At 31.9% G+C, this 16587-nt stretch overlaps 4 protein-coding genes across 9 annotated transcripts; 2 read left to right on the top strand and 2 right to left on the bottom strand.

Annotated features, from left to right (window-relative positions):
* Nucleotides 1–437: 437 nt before the first annotated feature.
* Nucleotides 438–2869, bottom strand: LOC108320688 (3-isopropylmalate dehydratase small subunit 1). 6 transcript variants are annotated; one of them, XR_008245297.1, is made up of 3 exons: nucleotides 1949–2869; nucleotides 1264–1391; nucleotides 438–926 (listed from the first exon to the last, which is right to left on the bottom strand). XR_008245297.1 is itself a non-coding variant. In XM_017552202.2 (3 exons), the coding sequence occupies exon 1, from the start codon at nucleotides 2708–2710 to the stop codon at nucleotides 1949–1951; it is 762 nt and encodes a 253-aa protein (XP_017407691.1). In that variant the 5' UTR covers nucleotides 2711–2863; the 3' UTR covers nucleotides 438–926; nucleotides 1368–1391. The 6 variants fall into 6 exon arrangements, 4 of the variants coding, with proteins under 4 accessions (XP_017407691.1, XP_017407692.1, XP_017407690.1 ...); XR_008245298.1 differs by having other exon boundaries at nucleotides 438–843; nucleotides 1949–2863; XM_017552202.2 differs by having other exon boundaries at nucleotides 1368–1391; nucleotides 1949–2863.
* A 794-nt stretch (nucleotides 2870–3663) lies between these two features.
* LOC108320551 (uncharacterized) lies at nucleotides 3664–7176 on the bottom strand. The gene is made up of 4 exons (XM_017551998.2): nucleotides 7026–7176; nucleotides 5419–5999; nucleotides 4540–4768; nucleotides 3664–4212 (listed from the first exon to the last, which is right to left on the bottom strand). The coding sequence occupies exons 2-4, from the start codon at nucleotides 5508–5510 to the stop codon at nucleotides 3925–3927; spliced, it is 609 nt and encodes a 202-aa protein (XP_017407487.1). The 5' UTR covers nucleotides 5511–5999; nucleotides 7026–7176; the 3' UTR covers nucleotides 3664–3924.
* Nucleotides 7177–7447: 271 nt separating this feature from the next.
* On the top strand, nucleotides 7448–8837 carry LOC108320490 (F-box only protein 6). The gene has a single exon (XM_017551913.2). The coding sequence runs from the start codon at nucleotides 7585–7587 to the stop codon at nucleotides 8689–8691; it is 1107 nt and encodes a 368-aa protein (XP_017407402.1). The 5' UTR covers nucleotides 7448–7584; the 3' UTR covers nucleotides 8692–8837.
* A 6203-nt stretch (nucleotides 8838–15040) lies between these two features.
* LOC108320526 (MAPK kinase substrate protein At1g80180) lies at nucleotides 15041–15744 on the top strand. Its single transcript, XM_017551972.2, has one exon. It carries the CDS (start codon nucleotides 15168–15170, stop codon nucleotides 15516–15518), a length of 351 nt encoding a protein of 116 aa, XP_017407461.1. The 5' UTR covers nucleotides 15041–15167; the 3' UTR covers nucleotides 15519–15744.
* The last annotated feature ends 843 nt before the right edge of the window (nucleotides 15745–16587 follow it).

Genomic DNA, 16587 nt, shown 5'->3' with positions numbered 1-16587 from the left:
GTCCAATAAGATGGGCTCCACCTGAACCGAGTTCAATAAGATGGGCTTCTGTAATTGATCTCTTTCATCCGAGAAAGTCATGAACTTCCAAGCATAAAACGTCGTCCATGTAACAAACAAACGACAGCAAAGAAATATGAAAAACTGTCATTCTACTCCTCTTGTTAGTAAACAATTTTCTGCATTTCAATGCTTTATTTTTGTTAAACAAGTTCTTTAAAATACCACGAGAATACATTGCTAAGAATTCCAAAAAGAATAAACGGTTTTGAATAACAGGCACTAGGAGATCAGTTTTTGGTACATGTTCCTGAAGTAAAAATTCAAGAAAAAAACACTCAGGCCCAAACATATTTCTAGTTTTCTTTTTCGCTGTTATTTAGAAGCAAATATGGCATTATTATTGTATTCTACTATTTCGATATGGCAATTGGAAATTTAAAATTCCAACCCACCCGTATTATATTATTTAAAAACAAACTTCTCAAATCAGCATGCGTAAAGCAAGAATTACAAACTATAATATACTAAAGTTCCTGCTGATGCTACATTCATCCAAACTTTGACATCATATTTTCCCAAGTAGAAAAATAATTCTAAAGCCAAACTACAGTACTAATCTTCATCCAAATTACTTTCACCTTAGAAAGACAAAGCAGTAGCCTATCTGTGAACTGTCAAATGTCTAAACTGCATACTAAGATTAAAAAAAAAATGCATCGAGAAGGCAATAAGTTGCAAATACTCAAATAATCGGGTAGTTGCTGCCAAAGTGACACAGTTCCAACAAATCCACGAACGCTTCCAGCTTCCCCAAATATCTACTGCCACGACAAGATCTATCTAGAAGGTAAAAATTTGCCAGTCCAATAGATGTGGTGGAATGGACACGGAAGATGTTAGAATCCCAAAAGAAAATATAGAACCTGAAGGGCAAATGTAAATAAGAGCCAAGCTTACAAGCTTATGGAAACACATAAAGAAACATATGCACCAAGACGCTCTAACTTAACTTCCAAAAATGAGTTGAAGATAATCTTGTTTAATGCTAATAACAAAGCAAACCACAAAATCTAAAGATTGACAATAGCATTTGCTCCGATGTATTGTTTTCATTTTTAGAATACAATGAAAACATCAATCATAATCAAATGAATCTGAAAATGGTTTTGTTAAGACAGTTAAGAGAACTATACCACAAAAGCTAGTCACTGTAGTTGAAGAGTCCAATGGCTTATAAATCGCTACACAATATATTCATACCTCAAACGTAGGACTCAACTCCCACCTAACAATTGGATCCTAACATCCCACATCCCCACCATGCACCACAGTCTCAATACCACGTTGGTTGGCTGTGCACTAACCTTTTGATTAGTTCCTGGAGAACACTGTGCCACCGATTGGCAGATCAGAGGCATGAAGAAAGATTACAATACCAATTGAAAAGAACATTGGGACCATTGTTGTCAAACTCGTGACTTAACTCATAGATTCTTACCCTATCAGTTTAAAATAGGTGGACAAAATAAATTAACCGCAATCAAACTTCTATTCTAGATTACCTATTAAACATGCATAATATCTTGAGTCAAAAAGTGTTCTCCTGCATCATTTTTAAGAATGTGTATGAATGTGGTCATTTATAAAATTCGATCTTATGCAGTACCTAGACAAACCTTTTCGGTAACCTGGCTCTCATCAAGATAGCTCAACACAACAGACTAGTCAATCAGACGCAAGAGCCACAAGGCTTGAGACTTCAAATAGTTCATTCTCCTTAATGGAGGATCCAGAACACTTGCACTTCAAGAAGTTCACATGGACCCTTTTCTATCTATGTTTTGGTAATTTTCGTTCATCCGATCTTAGTTTAGATAATTAATCTACACAATGTGACTCTGTCATAAATTTATGGCATCAGAAGGAGAAGGTAACAACGTAATACCTAACGAGAGGGAATCATGCCGGACTTCCTCGCATAGGCAAAGATGCCACCAGCCTCAATCACCGGACCCGCGTCGCCGATCGGCTTCAACCGATACTCCTTTCCAGTGGTGTGATTGATCAAGCGGCTCTCTCCGAGCTCAATCGTGACAACATCACCGGTGCGGCACTCCTCGCACAGGCGGGTCTCCGACTCCAGCGGGTACACCTCGCCTGTGGCCACCGAGTTCCGAAAAAAGATCCGCGCGTACGACTCCGCGACAACGGCGGCAGCGCCGGAGGCGCCCAACGCGACGGGCGCGTGCTCGCGGGAGGAGCCGCAGCCGAAGTTGGCGCCGCCGATGACGATGGCATACTTGGTCTTGGTCTCGCCGGGTTCAACGAAACGCGTGGCGTAGGAGGCGGGGAGGCCGACTAGGGCGTAGGAGCCGAGCTTCTCGTACTCGTCGGGCTTGGAAGGAACGAGGGTGAGGTATTCCGCGGGGATGATCTGGTCGGTGTCGATGTTGTCGCCGACAACATAGCAGAGGCCGTGGAAGGTGGCGGAGGGAGAGGAAGACGCGCTGGCGTGGGCGGGTGGGGATTGGAGAGAAGCGGTGAGGCGAATGCGAGGGTTTGATTTGGAAGTGGGGAATGAGAGGAAGGGCGGAGAATAAGAATTAGGAAGAGAATGACCGACGGGGTGTTTGGCGGAAGAAGCGACGGCGAGGTTTCGAGGAATAACGGTTGCAGTTGCAGAGAATAACGACGCCATTGCTTTCATTTCAATACCTTTCTAACTCGCTCAATTTCCTCTGCATAACGTTCATGGTAATTTATGTAGGGTATTCACAAACGACGACGTTTACAGAACCCGGCGGCGCCTTTGGTAGGTAAGTCCTTCAGCCTTTTTCCTTTTTCATTTTTTTTTCTTTTACACTGTAAGGTTATTACTGAAAATATCTTTATATATATAGACACAGATACAAAATTTGATTAAATTTAAAAATATTCACGTTACCTAATTAAAACGTATAATATAATATCAAAAAATAATTTTAAAATTTTTATGAGATTATTATTTTAGATAAAGAAAAACGAGTTAGCTTGTTATTAATTTTCAAAGTAAATTTTGATAAATTAAATTTTAATATACTCGAGAGCTAATGAGTTTTACATTCAATTTTATGGTTTTGCTAATTTTTTTTCCTCTACAATGCCAAAATTTTGTTAGATTCAGATTATTGGATGAATTTAACCTTGTTTGGAATTCTCTTTACGTTAAAATGTTACTCTTTAATGAATTTATATAAGATTTTGTCACATGTAGTTTAGTGTTACTTAGCAATAATATACAACATAACGAAAATATAAAATTACTACCATATTAAAAGTAATATATATATATATATATATATATATATATATGTGTGTGTGTGTGTGGGGGGGGGGGGGGGGGGGGGGGGGGGGTTGAGTTTAAGAAACAAACATCCTGTTCTTTAGATTTAACAAATGCAATGAAAGAACCAACACTTCCCATCTTAAGCTGCATTGTGCATCTTCTAAAGAATGTTCTCAGTTTTCTATTCAGAACAGTATTCAATGCACTCTACAAAGAAAACTATGTCTGCAACTCACTCAGCTCATATACATATCTTTCTGAAAACAAATAAATAATGACATCCTTTTGTTTGAATTTGATCAATGCAATGAAAGAACTAAGAGTACACAATAAACTGAATTTGCACATCTTAAAGAATTGTCAAATCCCTATTCAGAACAGCAGCAATGAATGCGCTTGACAACTTCTGCAAGCCATTGTCATTCATGAACAATACAAAAAATTCATGCAGCGTAGTCACCACTAGCAAGCCTGTGATTAAGAATTTTTCTACTCCTGTGTTTGCAATTGCACTGAGCAATGTAAGTGCTACCTACCTATCAGATTCAGGCATCATAGCCAATTAGGCCATGGACGTATGCATGTCATTACAAGTCTCATTTTGCCTTTGATTTAAAACGTTTAACCTTCACAACATGCTTTCGAGTGAATGTACGAATTAACTTTCTGACATCCTTTCTAATAGAGAAGAATGCTGAGATTAGTACAATATACATGGCTGGATATATGTGGATGCCTTTTGCTTGAGCGAAACCAGATGTTCCCATTATGGACTCTCTAATGACACCCCACATAAGAAGAAGTATTCCAAAAAGGCCCATTCTCCCTGGTTTTATCAGCCCTGTGATTGCTCCTCCCACAGACAAGTAGCTTCCTGCAAGAACCTGCAAGACAATCCCAACCCAACTTCAAAATGAGGGTCAAAGCTTAACCTTCAAGGAGTTCATTACCAAATGCTAGCAACATACTCCCTAACACACTTCTCTCAACACAATATTCATTAATGGTTGAAATTTGTTGTAAATGGCAAAATTAAGTAAGGCTCACTCCTTGTCTGATGAACTTCACTCACAATTTTATGTAATTTTTAAGAAAAGTTTAACCAAGAACAGACAGTGTGTTAAGATTTAGAAGTAGTGTTGTTGGATGTGTTGCTAGCACTAATCTCAATACTAACAGGAATTATTTTCAGTTACTAATCAACACAACACCTCTAGGTGTTGGATATCTGATGCAGCAGACACTGCCCTTGTATTGAACTGGTGAATGTTTAGCAGATTTTTGTAGCTTGGGATGGTTTTCTGATTGCAAATTGCCTTTGCAGCAGCACCAGGGTAGAAAAGGATCTTCACTATAGAACGAGGGAAGACCTCACTTGCAATTAACTGAGAAGATGTCACTTCCATCGGTGTCTTACAGATTCCAATTCTACATGGAACACTGGAAATAAACAGGACCTCGTGACCATCACCACCGCGATAAAAATTTAAAAGCAGTATTCCAAAACTTCATTCTAAGCTTTTGGCTTTCATAATTGCAGGAATTAGAAAAACAAGAACAAAAACCATCCCAATTATAAGACCCTGTTACTAATGGCAGTGCAATCACAAACAAAAAATTAATGTTAGAAATTTCTGATAGCCACTTCAATTGTCAAACATTTTGGAGACTCGATAATGCACTTCTGCTTCCTAGTTCTGCCGTGTTACATTTGATCAACACATCGAAAATTAATGCAATAAAAAAATGTAAGTAACAAAAATGGTTCCTATATGTTACACCAACCCTAATTTCTGGAATATTTAATTGAAGATGCATTTGATTTCAATTCTGCTGCTGACAGATGATTTAAAAAAGGCACATTGGATCTTCAATACATCAAAAAAGACAACTGTAAAATCTGTATCAAAAATATATATATATAAAAGAAAAAAAGATTCCCCGTACATTCTAGAATCATTTTTATCCTATGCTCTCTTCTTGTATGGTTTGTTTATGCTATTCTGATAATGGCATTGAAGGAATTGATAAGGGTGATTAGCATTAACGAAATAGGAGGAACAAGGAAAAAGGGATAAGGGAAATGATACCTGAAAATGGGAACTTGAAAAATGATGATAAAGAAATATATTGAAAAAGCAATGGAGCAAATGAGGGTGGCGCATCTCCTAGAAGAAGCCATAGCTCCAAATCTTTGAAAGGACCTTCGATTCTGAAAGGTCCCACAAAAATGGAATTGATGTTCCAAAAGGAGGTAACACTTTCACGACATCAATTTTACCCTAAATTCCCCTTTTATCTTCATTTCTTGTTTTATACATATAGTAAGAGAGAATAACTAGTGTGATAAAATCGTTTTTCGTTTAATTCATCCAAAAAAAATAAAAATTGAATATATATTTAATATATATAATATCAATTTTTATCTATAAAAAATCTATGTATGAAATAATTTTGTAATAATAACGAAATTAATATATGTTTCGGTAGATATTTTGTGGGATCGAGAGAGATAACTTTGTCGTTTCTTGATGACTTTACGGCTCGCTCTCCTGCAATATATAGTCGCACGCTCGTCCTTCAATGGGTCGCTCGCGCTCGTCCTTCAATGGGTCGCTCGCGCTCCTTCGATTCGCACCGTTCGCTCTTCTTCACAGCATAGGGGAAGTACCTGCAAAAGACACAGTTGAATATTTGGATCTCATAGAGTATGAGTTGAACTTACATGGTTTGTGGTCGTGGCTCTCTATTTATAAAGTTGTATCATGGATCTTAAGTTCACATAAGCCCAATAAAATATAAACAAAATAAAATATAAATAGACTTACCTATAAATCTTTCTGGTTGCTTATAACTTGCTTATCAATATTTTTAATTAGATATTCTTAATTATTTTATCATCACCGAACCACTGGTCCAATAATAACTTAAACATTGGCCTAATTACGGTCCAATCTTTGATCTGATTGACTGTAGCGGACCAAACGGTCTTGAGTGGATGGACTGAACGATGTTGAATGTTAATCATTCGGTCTCCACTATGTACGATACAATATATAATTTTAAAATTTATAAATTGTAGAATGATTAGAAACAATTGGTTTGGTGTAATTTATTAATAAAGTTATAAATGTAACTATAGTAATACTGGGAAAATTGATTCTTTAGCTCCTATATTTTTGCTTAAACTTAATTTTAGATTGATGAGTTTAATCTTTCAAGGATTAAAATATGTTACTTTAATTGTTATGTTTGAATTTAAAACTGTAATGGTAATATTTTATGGTCATAGATTATTAATTTAAAGATATATAAATTAAAAAACCAGAGATACAGAAAAAACCTATATTTTATCTTGGATTGAAATGCGTTACAGAATATTGAGACTAATATAATATCAGTCACAGATCAAATAGAATATATAATATAATATAATATATATATATATATATATATATATATATATATATATATATATATATATAATATAATGTCAATTCAAATATGTTAATAGAGACTCACCATGGCACACCAATTTAAGACGTAAAACTATGTTTCTGGACAGTAACGTAATCTACATGACCTTATCTTTGAATATCTTAATTAAGTTGATGATAAGGTTCTAAGCAAAAGCCCTAATAATCAATAAATTAATGGTTCAATTAATTAAGCAATATAGATGTAGCTTTTTTCCTACCTCAAATAATTCACTCCCATTTTCTTCATACTTGCAATCGTTATCCTTTTGTTCACCAACTGTTTGTGAGAATGAAACAATTTTCCTGCAAAACTTCTGCATCTTTTTCAAAAAAGAAAAGTAGCGAGAAACCTTTGCACAAAAGAGCAGAGGATCTGTACTAACTCAAATTTGCTTTTCAAAAAGGAGGAAATATGAATTCTTCATTTTGACGTTGAGAATTTGAAGTAGCACATATTCTCTCACCCTTTGGCTATCTCCAAGAACCATCCAATCCAATTTGGGTTTCTGATATTAAATTCAAAAGTGACAAAGTTCACACACAAGTTGATGAGGTGACAGAGCTCCGCATCACATGTGGGTCACACATTTCAATGCAATTATTGGCCTCTGCTGATTGCTCAACCCAATAACTCCTTGAAGAAACATCATTTTTAACCAGCACAAACAATTTCTTGGTAATGGTACTTAGTATAATTCGTTGATAAAATATTATATATGCTAAGTTGATGAGAGTATCTATCTATCACCCCTTAGATTAAAATCGCCAATTCTGGGTATGTCAATTTGGAACAACCTACCCTTAGATCTCTTAGCCAAAATCTTCTCCTTTCTCTCCCCAGATTCACTGGCCATAGCAAGATCAGTTTGCAAGAATTGGAACACCTGTTCCAAAGCATATCCTCTATCCCCAACAACCTCAACAACGACAACAACCTCTTCATGGTTCCTGGCTCTTCCAATTCGCAACCACAGAGCGTGTTGTTATGCTCACAATCCAACCATAGACAAATGGCACCAACTCTCTCTGCCACTGCCATCCATTCGACCAATTGCTTCAATCGGAAGCCTCCTCCTCTTGAGGGTCACCAATTCCACAACGCTCCAATTGGGTCTCAGCAACCCCTTCACCGGAGAGTTCAAGCACCTTCCCCGGCTGCACGCGGCAAGGACCAACCCTGCCGTTGGAGTCACAGTCTCGGAGTCTTCGAATTCAACTCTGTTCCCTTCGTTTAGAGTCTACGTGGCAGGTGGCATGTCGGAGGCTGCCGAAGGTGGCGCAAAGTACGAAACGAAGGTGGAGATGTACGACTCGAGGATCGAGACGTGGCGGATTGTGGGGTCGACGCCGGTGGAATTCGCGGTGAGACTGACGGTGTGGACACCCAATGAGAATGTGTGCATTGAAGAAACTCTGTATTGGGTAACCTCGGCCAGAGCGTACAGTGTTGTCGAATATGATGTTGGGAGAAATGGGTGGAGGGAATTGGGTGTGCCCATGGCTGAAAAGCTTGAGTTTGCATCGCTTGTGAAGAGAAATGGAGCATTGGGATTGGTGGGTGGAACTTGCGGCGGAAGTGGTTGCATTTGGCGGCTGAGCGAAGGGGACAAATGGTGCTTGGTTGATGAGGTGCCATTTCAATTGGGGTTGAGATTGTTGGGAGGGAAGAGAGTTTGGGAGAGTGTGAAGTGTGTTGGCAATGATGATTGTATCTGTTTGTACAGAGATCTTGGTTCTGGCATGGTGGCTTGCAGAAGGGTTGGCTGGAAATGGGTTTGGGTTTGGATTTATGGCTGTGATTCAATCAAGGGAAAACCATTGCCCAATTCTCCCATAAGAGGAGCACTTCTTCATCCCACTCTTGCTTCTTCTCTTATCTTTTGAAGAAGACTGCTTTCTTGTACAACTTGTAAGGTTTTTCCAGGTGAGATTCTGTAATGTTTCAGGATCATGTTCCTGTATAGCTTTTATTCTTCTTTGCCTTTGCCTCCAACATTATCATAGAAAATTGTGATTAAGCTCTTATTTCAGTGTTGGGATTGTGTTCTTGCTAATACTCATTAGTTATGAATATAAACTGTCGGTTGTTTCATACAAAAGTTGTCTTCTTCGCGGTGTAAGATCATCAGATCATCGAGGTACCGAAGAGAGTTTCTTTGCCAACTAGATACATGTTTTCTGTGCACTTCAAGATGAGATGACATTGAGGTAGAAGAAGATAATTAAAATGATCATAAAAAAATAAATTTTTATATTAAAAAAAAACAAAGTAATAATACGATACATAATTTTATCTTTGTCTGACATACAATACAAAAATAATTATCATAAATAGTAATTTTTTGTATTTTTGTAAGAAATAATAAAATAAAAAGTAAAAAATTATAACAAATGTAAAACGTGTGTCATATTATAATTTTTAATAAAAAAAATAGTACAAATGTAAAAAATTTATGTAAGTCAAAATATATTTTTTATATTCCAATACACACAAACTTTTTATATTTATTTTATATTATTTTTTATTTTTCACTCTTTTTTCTTTAAAATATAAAAATATATCATTTTATTATTATTTTATTTTCATAATATATATGTTAGATAAATATAAATATATATTATATTAAAAACGAAGAAGAAGATTAGGCTTATATTAAAAAATTCATAAGATTATTTTTGACATTTCAAGTATTTCATGGATGCAGCCCGAAACAAGATGAATTGACCCTTTTGTTATTCTTAATTTTAAATTTAACTATAAATTTAAAGAATAATTATTTTTCATGGTTATTTTTCATGCAATATATTTAAACAAATCAAGCGTACAAACAAAAAAATTTGAACATGATTAGTATATATAATTTAATATTCTCTTTAGATTTTTTAACTTTTCTACCATCTATTGGTTTTAAGGAGAATATTATTAACTTTAAATTAGCAAAACTGTAAGACAAATATCATTATGGGACTGATGTAATGTTTCATGAAGTACAATTAATTCTACTTGTATATCTTTATTTTTAGTTTTATATATTATTATTAATTAAAATAAAATGCTATAAATTATTCTAAACTTGGCAACACATGTTATTGTTCCTGAAATATATTTTAGCAACTAAAATAAATAAATTATTTTGATAAATACCATATGTGTATGCATATTTTATCTTTTTTCCCTTACACAATAAAATAAATTGAAGAAAAAATTACATTTAACTTTTATTAAATAATTCATGGTGAAATACGTTTCAAAGCAACTAATTCTTCACAATAAATAAGATTTCACATAATTATTAATATAATATTTAATTTTATTGTGATTATATATATTTATTTGCACATCTTTTATTATAAAATATATATACCATCTAAATATTATTATCTTAAATTTTTTTAGAAATATATAATAAGTATAATTAATGAGTTAGATTTCATTAAATATAGCTACCTCAATTATATGTGATGAAAATTTGAGTCTATGTAGACTTCAAGTTTGAAATTTAAATCTGTATCCATATGTCTATCTATATGGATGGGAGAATTAAATGTTGATAATATATTATTTTATATTTCTGAAAAAGAAATTTATTGCATAAATTATATCTAAAATTTTATTAAAAAAAGTTAAATTTATGTTCTAGAGAGAGGTGATTTTTCTTGATTTATAATCGTTATAAGAGGTAAAATTTTATTCTTTTATATCTAACATAACTCTTTATCCAAATTTCAAACTTTAGTTTATTGAATAAATTGAAATAATATCGTACTGATTAATTAAATAAAATAAACATTTATTTTAGAAAGAATGTGAAAAATAAAAAAAGTAATTTTTGGTTTGGATATTATATTTGAAAGTTGGTTTCCATAGCCATTATGTGAACTTTATTTGGCCATGACAACATATGAAAAAGGTGATCCATTATTTGAGAAATCTTTAATACATTGATAACATTGATGAAGTGATAATGATGGTTATGATTATGACCACTTTTGTATTAATTTAATGAAAATTTGGTTTTGAATAATTAAAGTTAGAAAACCATTATTTGCTTTATTTGCCTTCGTCATACTGTTGCTTACCAAATTTGAAGTCATTTTCTATATAATCTTGGACCAAGCCAAAACTATGTTTTCTAAGGAGTGTCCACAATTTATTTTATCTTAAAGAAATATATTTTTTCTATTTTTTTATAATTATATAATTAAAAATTATAAAAAAGAGTAATTTTGATTATTTAATGTCTTTATAGATATAAGATTTGTATTTATTTTAATAATATAGAGATAATAACATTAAGATATAATGTAGAATTATTGAGTATATTAAATTTAAAGAACTTTGTTGAAATAATATCAATAGAATTAATCAATTTATTTGATGTATTGTTTATTTTGGATTTTTTATCTTTATTAGTATTTTTCTTTAAAAATCGTTTCACGTGATTAAAGAATAAATGTATGTTTTAAATTACTTTTATTTCAATTCTTAAATTATATTCCTAAATTATATGAGATTATTAAATATAATAAAACAAAAGTTATAAAAAATTATAAGTTTAAATTATTAATAGAAGAAAAAAAGTTAAAAAAACATTGCTAGCATTTTTGTTAAAATATGTATTTTGTTTTCTTGTAAGAAAAAAAATGGTTTTAAATATTTAAATTATATAGTGTAACTTTTAAAATTGGAAACAATAGCAAAAAATATTAAAGTATGCAATGAAAATAATTCTTTTAAACATGCATGAACATACAAAGATTAACAAAATAACAAATGAAAACAATAATCACAAAAATAAAATACAAAAGTGGGAAAACCCTTTCAATAAACACAAACTAATTAATTAACTTATATTAAAATCGAATAAAATCAAAAGCACAAATATATATATATATATATATATATATATATATATATATATATATATATATATATATATATATAATTAGCAAATACATCAAAAAAATAACACTTTAAGGTTTGAAGAACAAATAAAAAAAACTAAAATAGATTAAGATTGTTCAATAAATATGTTAACAAATATTTTCTCATTTTTTTTTCTTTAAAGATTGTGAAAATAGCATTCTTTTTTTTACCTAAAAGATTTTTTCTCATTGAGATAAAATGAATTTAACCGACTTTTTATACATATAATTAAAAATCCAAACTAATAAAAATAAAATATGTTAATGAAAGTAGAGACATGATATTAAAACATAAATACATGTGAAATGTTGGTGTTTCGGGTGTGAGTTCAAACAATTCCTAACACTTGCACAATTTCTCATACGAAATGGTATGGTCCATGTTCCTTGTCTTCGTCTTCACTCTGCCGTTTGGAGGTGTACGTTCTTCAATGTTTAAGTCAGTTGATTATCCGTACGAAAGCGTAATGTAACAATAACATATGTACAATAAATGTCAACCCCTACCACTTACATTTGACCTGTATTTATAGTATTTTGCATGTAATTGAGAGTAGGGAGATATTAATCATGGCCTAATCTTAGCTCAATACCCTTAATTACCGATTATCTTAATTCTTGTATGGGAGGTCGGATGTCTTACCTGTAGTTGTCCGGTCACACGTACTGATTATGCTGCGTTCAATCGCTTTAGTGTGTTTTTGTTCGCTAAAAACTTATAGTCTGACTTAGCACCGGTATGTTCGCGTGACCGGCCACACGATGGGTAATATTGTAACCACTGTGTTAATTTTGTTAATTAATGGTGTCTGAATTTAGCAAACTCAGAGGAGTATAATTAATAGATGGAAGTATTTTCCTAAAATGAAATGCCTCTACGTGTCCTTCCATTTACGTATCGTGTTTATCTTAAAAACTGGGATGCAACATTAGGTTACGTAATTACATGGTTTACTAACTATAATCCACACACACCACATGCGAATCTGCTAAACATTGCTTTTAATTCAATCATCTTCCAACTATGACCAACTAAAATAACACTTTCAATGCTTAAACAAATTATTAAAATGAAAATTAGGGTTGGAGGGATTGTTTGAAAACTATGAACACAACAGGTAAGCAACCTGGTTCACCAAAATTAAAAAACAGGTAATCCAGTAATTAAATAAAATTAAGTCAAACAAAGACTGATTAGTTAGATCAAATGTTATAAATAGTATTTTTTTTAATTGATTCTATTTCCAAACAAATTGGAATACAAAACAAAGGAAATATATCTATAGTTGAATTATTTTAAAGAATGCATTTGAAAAAGTAAACACTAATCAATAGGATCAAAATACTGTAAAAGATTATTATATAACTTTTAATCTAATATTTTAAGATATTATGAGTGGGTTTTTCTCCTTTTATTTTACTCGATCTTTTAACTTTACTTCATTTGATATTTTTAACCTATGATAGACCGATTCTTTAATTTAAATCATGTTTAATATTTTAAAATAATTCATTGATACTCTTTAATGAAGTATCTAATATATAAAAGTGATAGTACTTTTAAAATAATAATAATTTACTTTTTTATTTTGACAACGTTTAATATGATTTTAATTTAGATTCACACAATACTAATCATATTTTGTAAAAAATTTGTACTTATTTATTAATTAATACGTATATACGATATATTATATCTTATTATTTCAAAAATAAATATATAAGTATATTTGGATTTTTTAAAACTTTATAAATATGTTGAAAATGTTATTCCTATTCCAATCAAATATAACTTTACTTGTTTAAATAAATCTAATAACATATACTTGAATTCTCGATCTAATAACACAATATTACATTGTTGGTTTTTATCTTTAGGGTGTATCATATCTAATACACTTATCACATTGATGCATAGCAACTTTTAACACACTTTTACAATTTTAACAAATATATTAACTTTTATTCCTTTACGTCTTCCTTATCCTCCTATATAGTATAATTTAATTTTGTCAAATTCTAATTTTTTTTATCAACTTAAACACTCTAATTATCTTGAATTTGATCCCTACCTTTATTTTTTAAGTTTTAAAGATTCTAATAACAACATTCCATTTTGAACGTGTGTAATATTTACTGATTATTCATTTATTTTTAGGTGGTAGTTTTAAGCTGTCCAACCAAACTTCATAAAAGAAATTGCAAATTTAATTTCTATTTATTATAAATAAATTCATTTAATTATCATCATTCAACTACTCATTACACACGTCAATTAGATCCTTAGGTACAAACAGATGGATTTCATACTTAAGATTATATGTTTGTTTAATATTATATTATTGCACTTTAAATTTATGATTTCGCATCTTCCTCCTTTCGATTTCATATTATAAATATATCTGTATTATTATGAGTTGTGGGGCTTTTATTTTTACGTGCTCAAATACATTTATTTAAACATAATTCCAATATTATATACGTTTAGTTTAAAATTTTGATAATCAACTCTTAAATAGGATTGGGGTTGAGTAGCTAAAATAAAATGTTAGAACATTCAAAAGATTCCAAAAGGTGGAAGAAACTATATTTATGATTGGAGATGCATGCTTATAAAATAATTTTAGTAGACATCAAACTTGTAATTATAAGTACTATAAAATGATACATAAAAAATGAATATTTAACGTGAAATGTGTCTAAATGAAACTCAAATGTTAAGGTAACAGCTTAACAATATTTAAAAATATCTTATTATACATAATAATATATAAGACTTCTTTAATTAAATGGTTACTATTTTTATTTAAAATATTTTGTAATTATTATAATTTTCTTGTATTACATATTACATTTACGTGTAATAAAATTATTAATTTTCTATAATAATTATCATTTATTCACATATATAAAATAGTATATGAAAAAACTTTAATTTTTAAGAATTTATTTAGAAATTTTACGGGTTAGAATAATAATTAAACACGTAGTATTTACATATTTGGATGCAATCTATATAATATGAAATCCATATTAGATTCTCAATGAAATAATTTGATACCAGTTTTTATTTTATCATGAAACGAAGATATTAAAAAAAATTAGAATAGTCTTTTTAATTGAACTTAAAAAAAAAAGGTGAAATCCAAGAGAGGTTGACTCCGTCACCTCCGTCTGACCCTTTTCTTTGGCCACTTGCCTCTCTTCCCACCATCATCAACATCGTCATCACTGTGTGTACATAATAATAACTATCACAGTAAAAGTCACCCATATATATATATATATATATATATATATATATACACCTACACATCAACAATCTCTTCAATTAAGCTAAACCTAGAAACATCCACACATTTATACAGAGAGAGAAAAAACAGAGAGAAACAGAGAGAGAAAAAACAGAGAGAAAGAAACACAGAAGCTTCATCATGGCTGGTCTGCAAAGATCTGCGGTGTCTTTCAGGAGACAAGGTTCATCAGGGCTTGTTTGGGATGACAAATCAGTGTCTGCTGAACTGAACAACGATCAAAACCAAGACCCAAAGGCTGCCGCTACTGCTGCTGCCGACAACCTTAACGCAAGAACAACACCACAACCCACCACCACCACCACCATCCAGAGAACCCGCTCCAACAGCGGCTACCGCATGGGAAAAGTCTCGCCGGCGATCGACCCTCCCTCTCCAAAGCTCTCTGCTTGCGGCTTCTGCACCGCTTTTTCGAAAACAGGGGAAAAGGGTCGCCGCGCAAAGCCCAGTGCTAAGCACCGATCCAGGTAGGTCTTTTCCGGTGGTCGGAGATGGCTTTCCGGGAGTCTCCTTACCGTAGTAGTGGTCTCTGTTTTCTCTTTCGAGTAATTCACGAGTTTTTGCTTTTTCATTTTTCAATTCTGTGGTTTGTGATTGTAATTAATTATGTGTATAATTGGTGGATCGACCTGGAATTTTGATCTCTGTACAAAAGTAAATCTCCAATGATATCTTTCACGTTATATGCTTTTTCAAACTTAGTTTCTGTACATTGCAATATCTCAGCACACTATAATCTGGATCATAATCATGAACAGTTTTCTCTTCTCCATGCTTCCACAGCATCTTTGTCCTCTGTGTTGTTTTTTGCTTTGTTCATTGCGAATCTGTGATCAGTTGCAGACAGAAGGAAGGACAAATAAGGTTAAATTTCATGTGATCGTTTTCTTGTTCCTTCTATCGTTTGCACATGACAGTAGATTGAAGAATAACAAGAAATGGGTGTTGGTGTGACAGGGATTGAGCAACCCTTTTTGGCTATACCTATGAAAAAGTAATTAGAGTTCTTCTGTTGATTTTGGGAATTTAATCAATGTGGCAAAATCCTTTCTTTTTTTTCAATAGCCAATTGCTTTTCTGGGAAAATCTTTATGCATGCTACCCTTTTTCTTTTTTTAATCCACATATATTCCTACACTTTTTTAATAATAATTTATTTTGTGAATGTGCTATAATTAATAATTCCACTCACCAATTATTGCTGTCTTTAAACTTTAATCGCATCCAATGATCCAATCCAAATACCCTTTTTCTTGTTTTTTTTTCCACTTCTGGGAAATTTAAAGTTTTATTTTTTCTTACATTTAAATGCATTGAAAAAATAATATTTTGACATATACATTTTTATATTTATTTCACATTATTTTTTATTGAAAAAATATAATAATATGTTGCCATATTATTATTACTCGTGGTTGTTTAGTCAAGTAATTTTGAACTAGTGATATTTCCCCCTCAATTTTAAGCTATTTCTGTGGTCAAGACTCAAAACATAAAGATGACTGGTTATACGACATAAAGCAAGAGAATTTTTTATTCA

Source organism: Vigna angularis, chromosome 9, assembly GCF_016808095.1.
Source record: "Vigna angularis cultivar LongXiaoDou No.4 chromosome 9, ASM1680809v1, whole genome shotgun sequence".
Lineage (NCBI taxonomy): Eukaryota > Viridiplantae > Streptophyta > Magnoliopsida > Fabales > Fabaceae > Vigna > Vigna angularis.
This window is presented reverse-complemented; position numbering and strand designations above follow the sequence as displayed.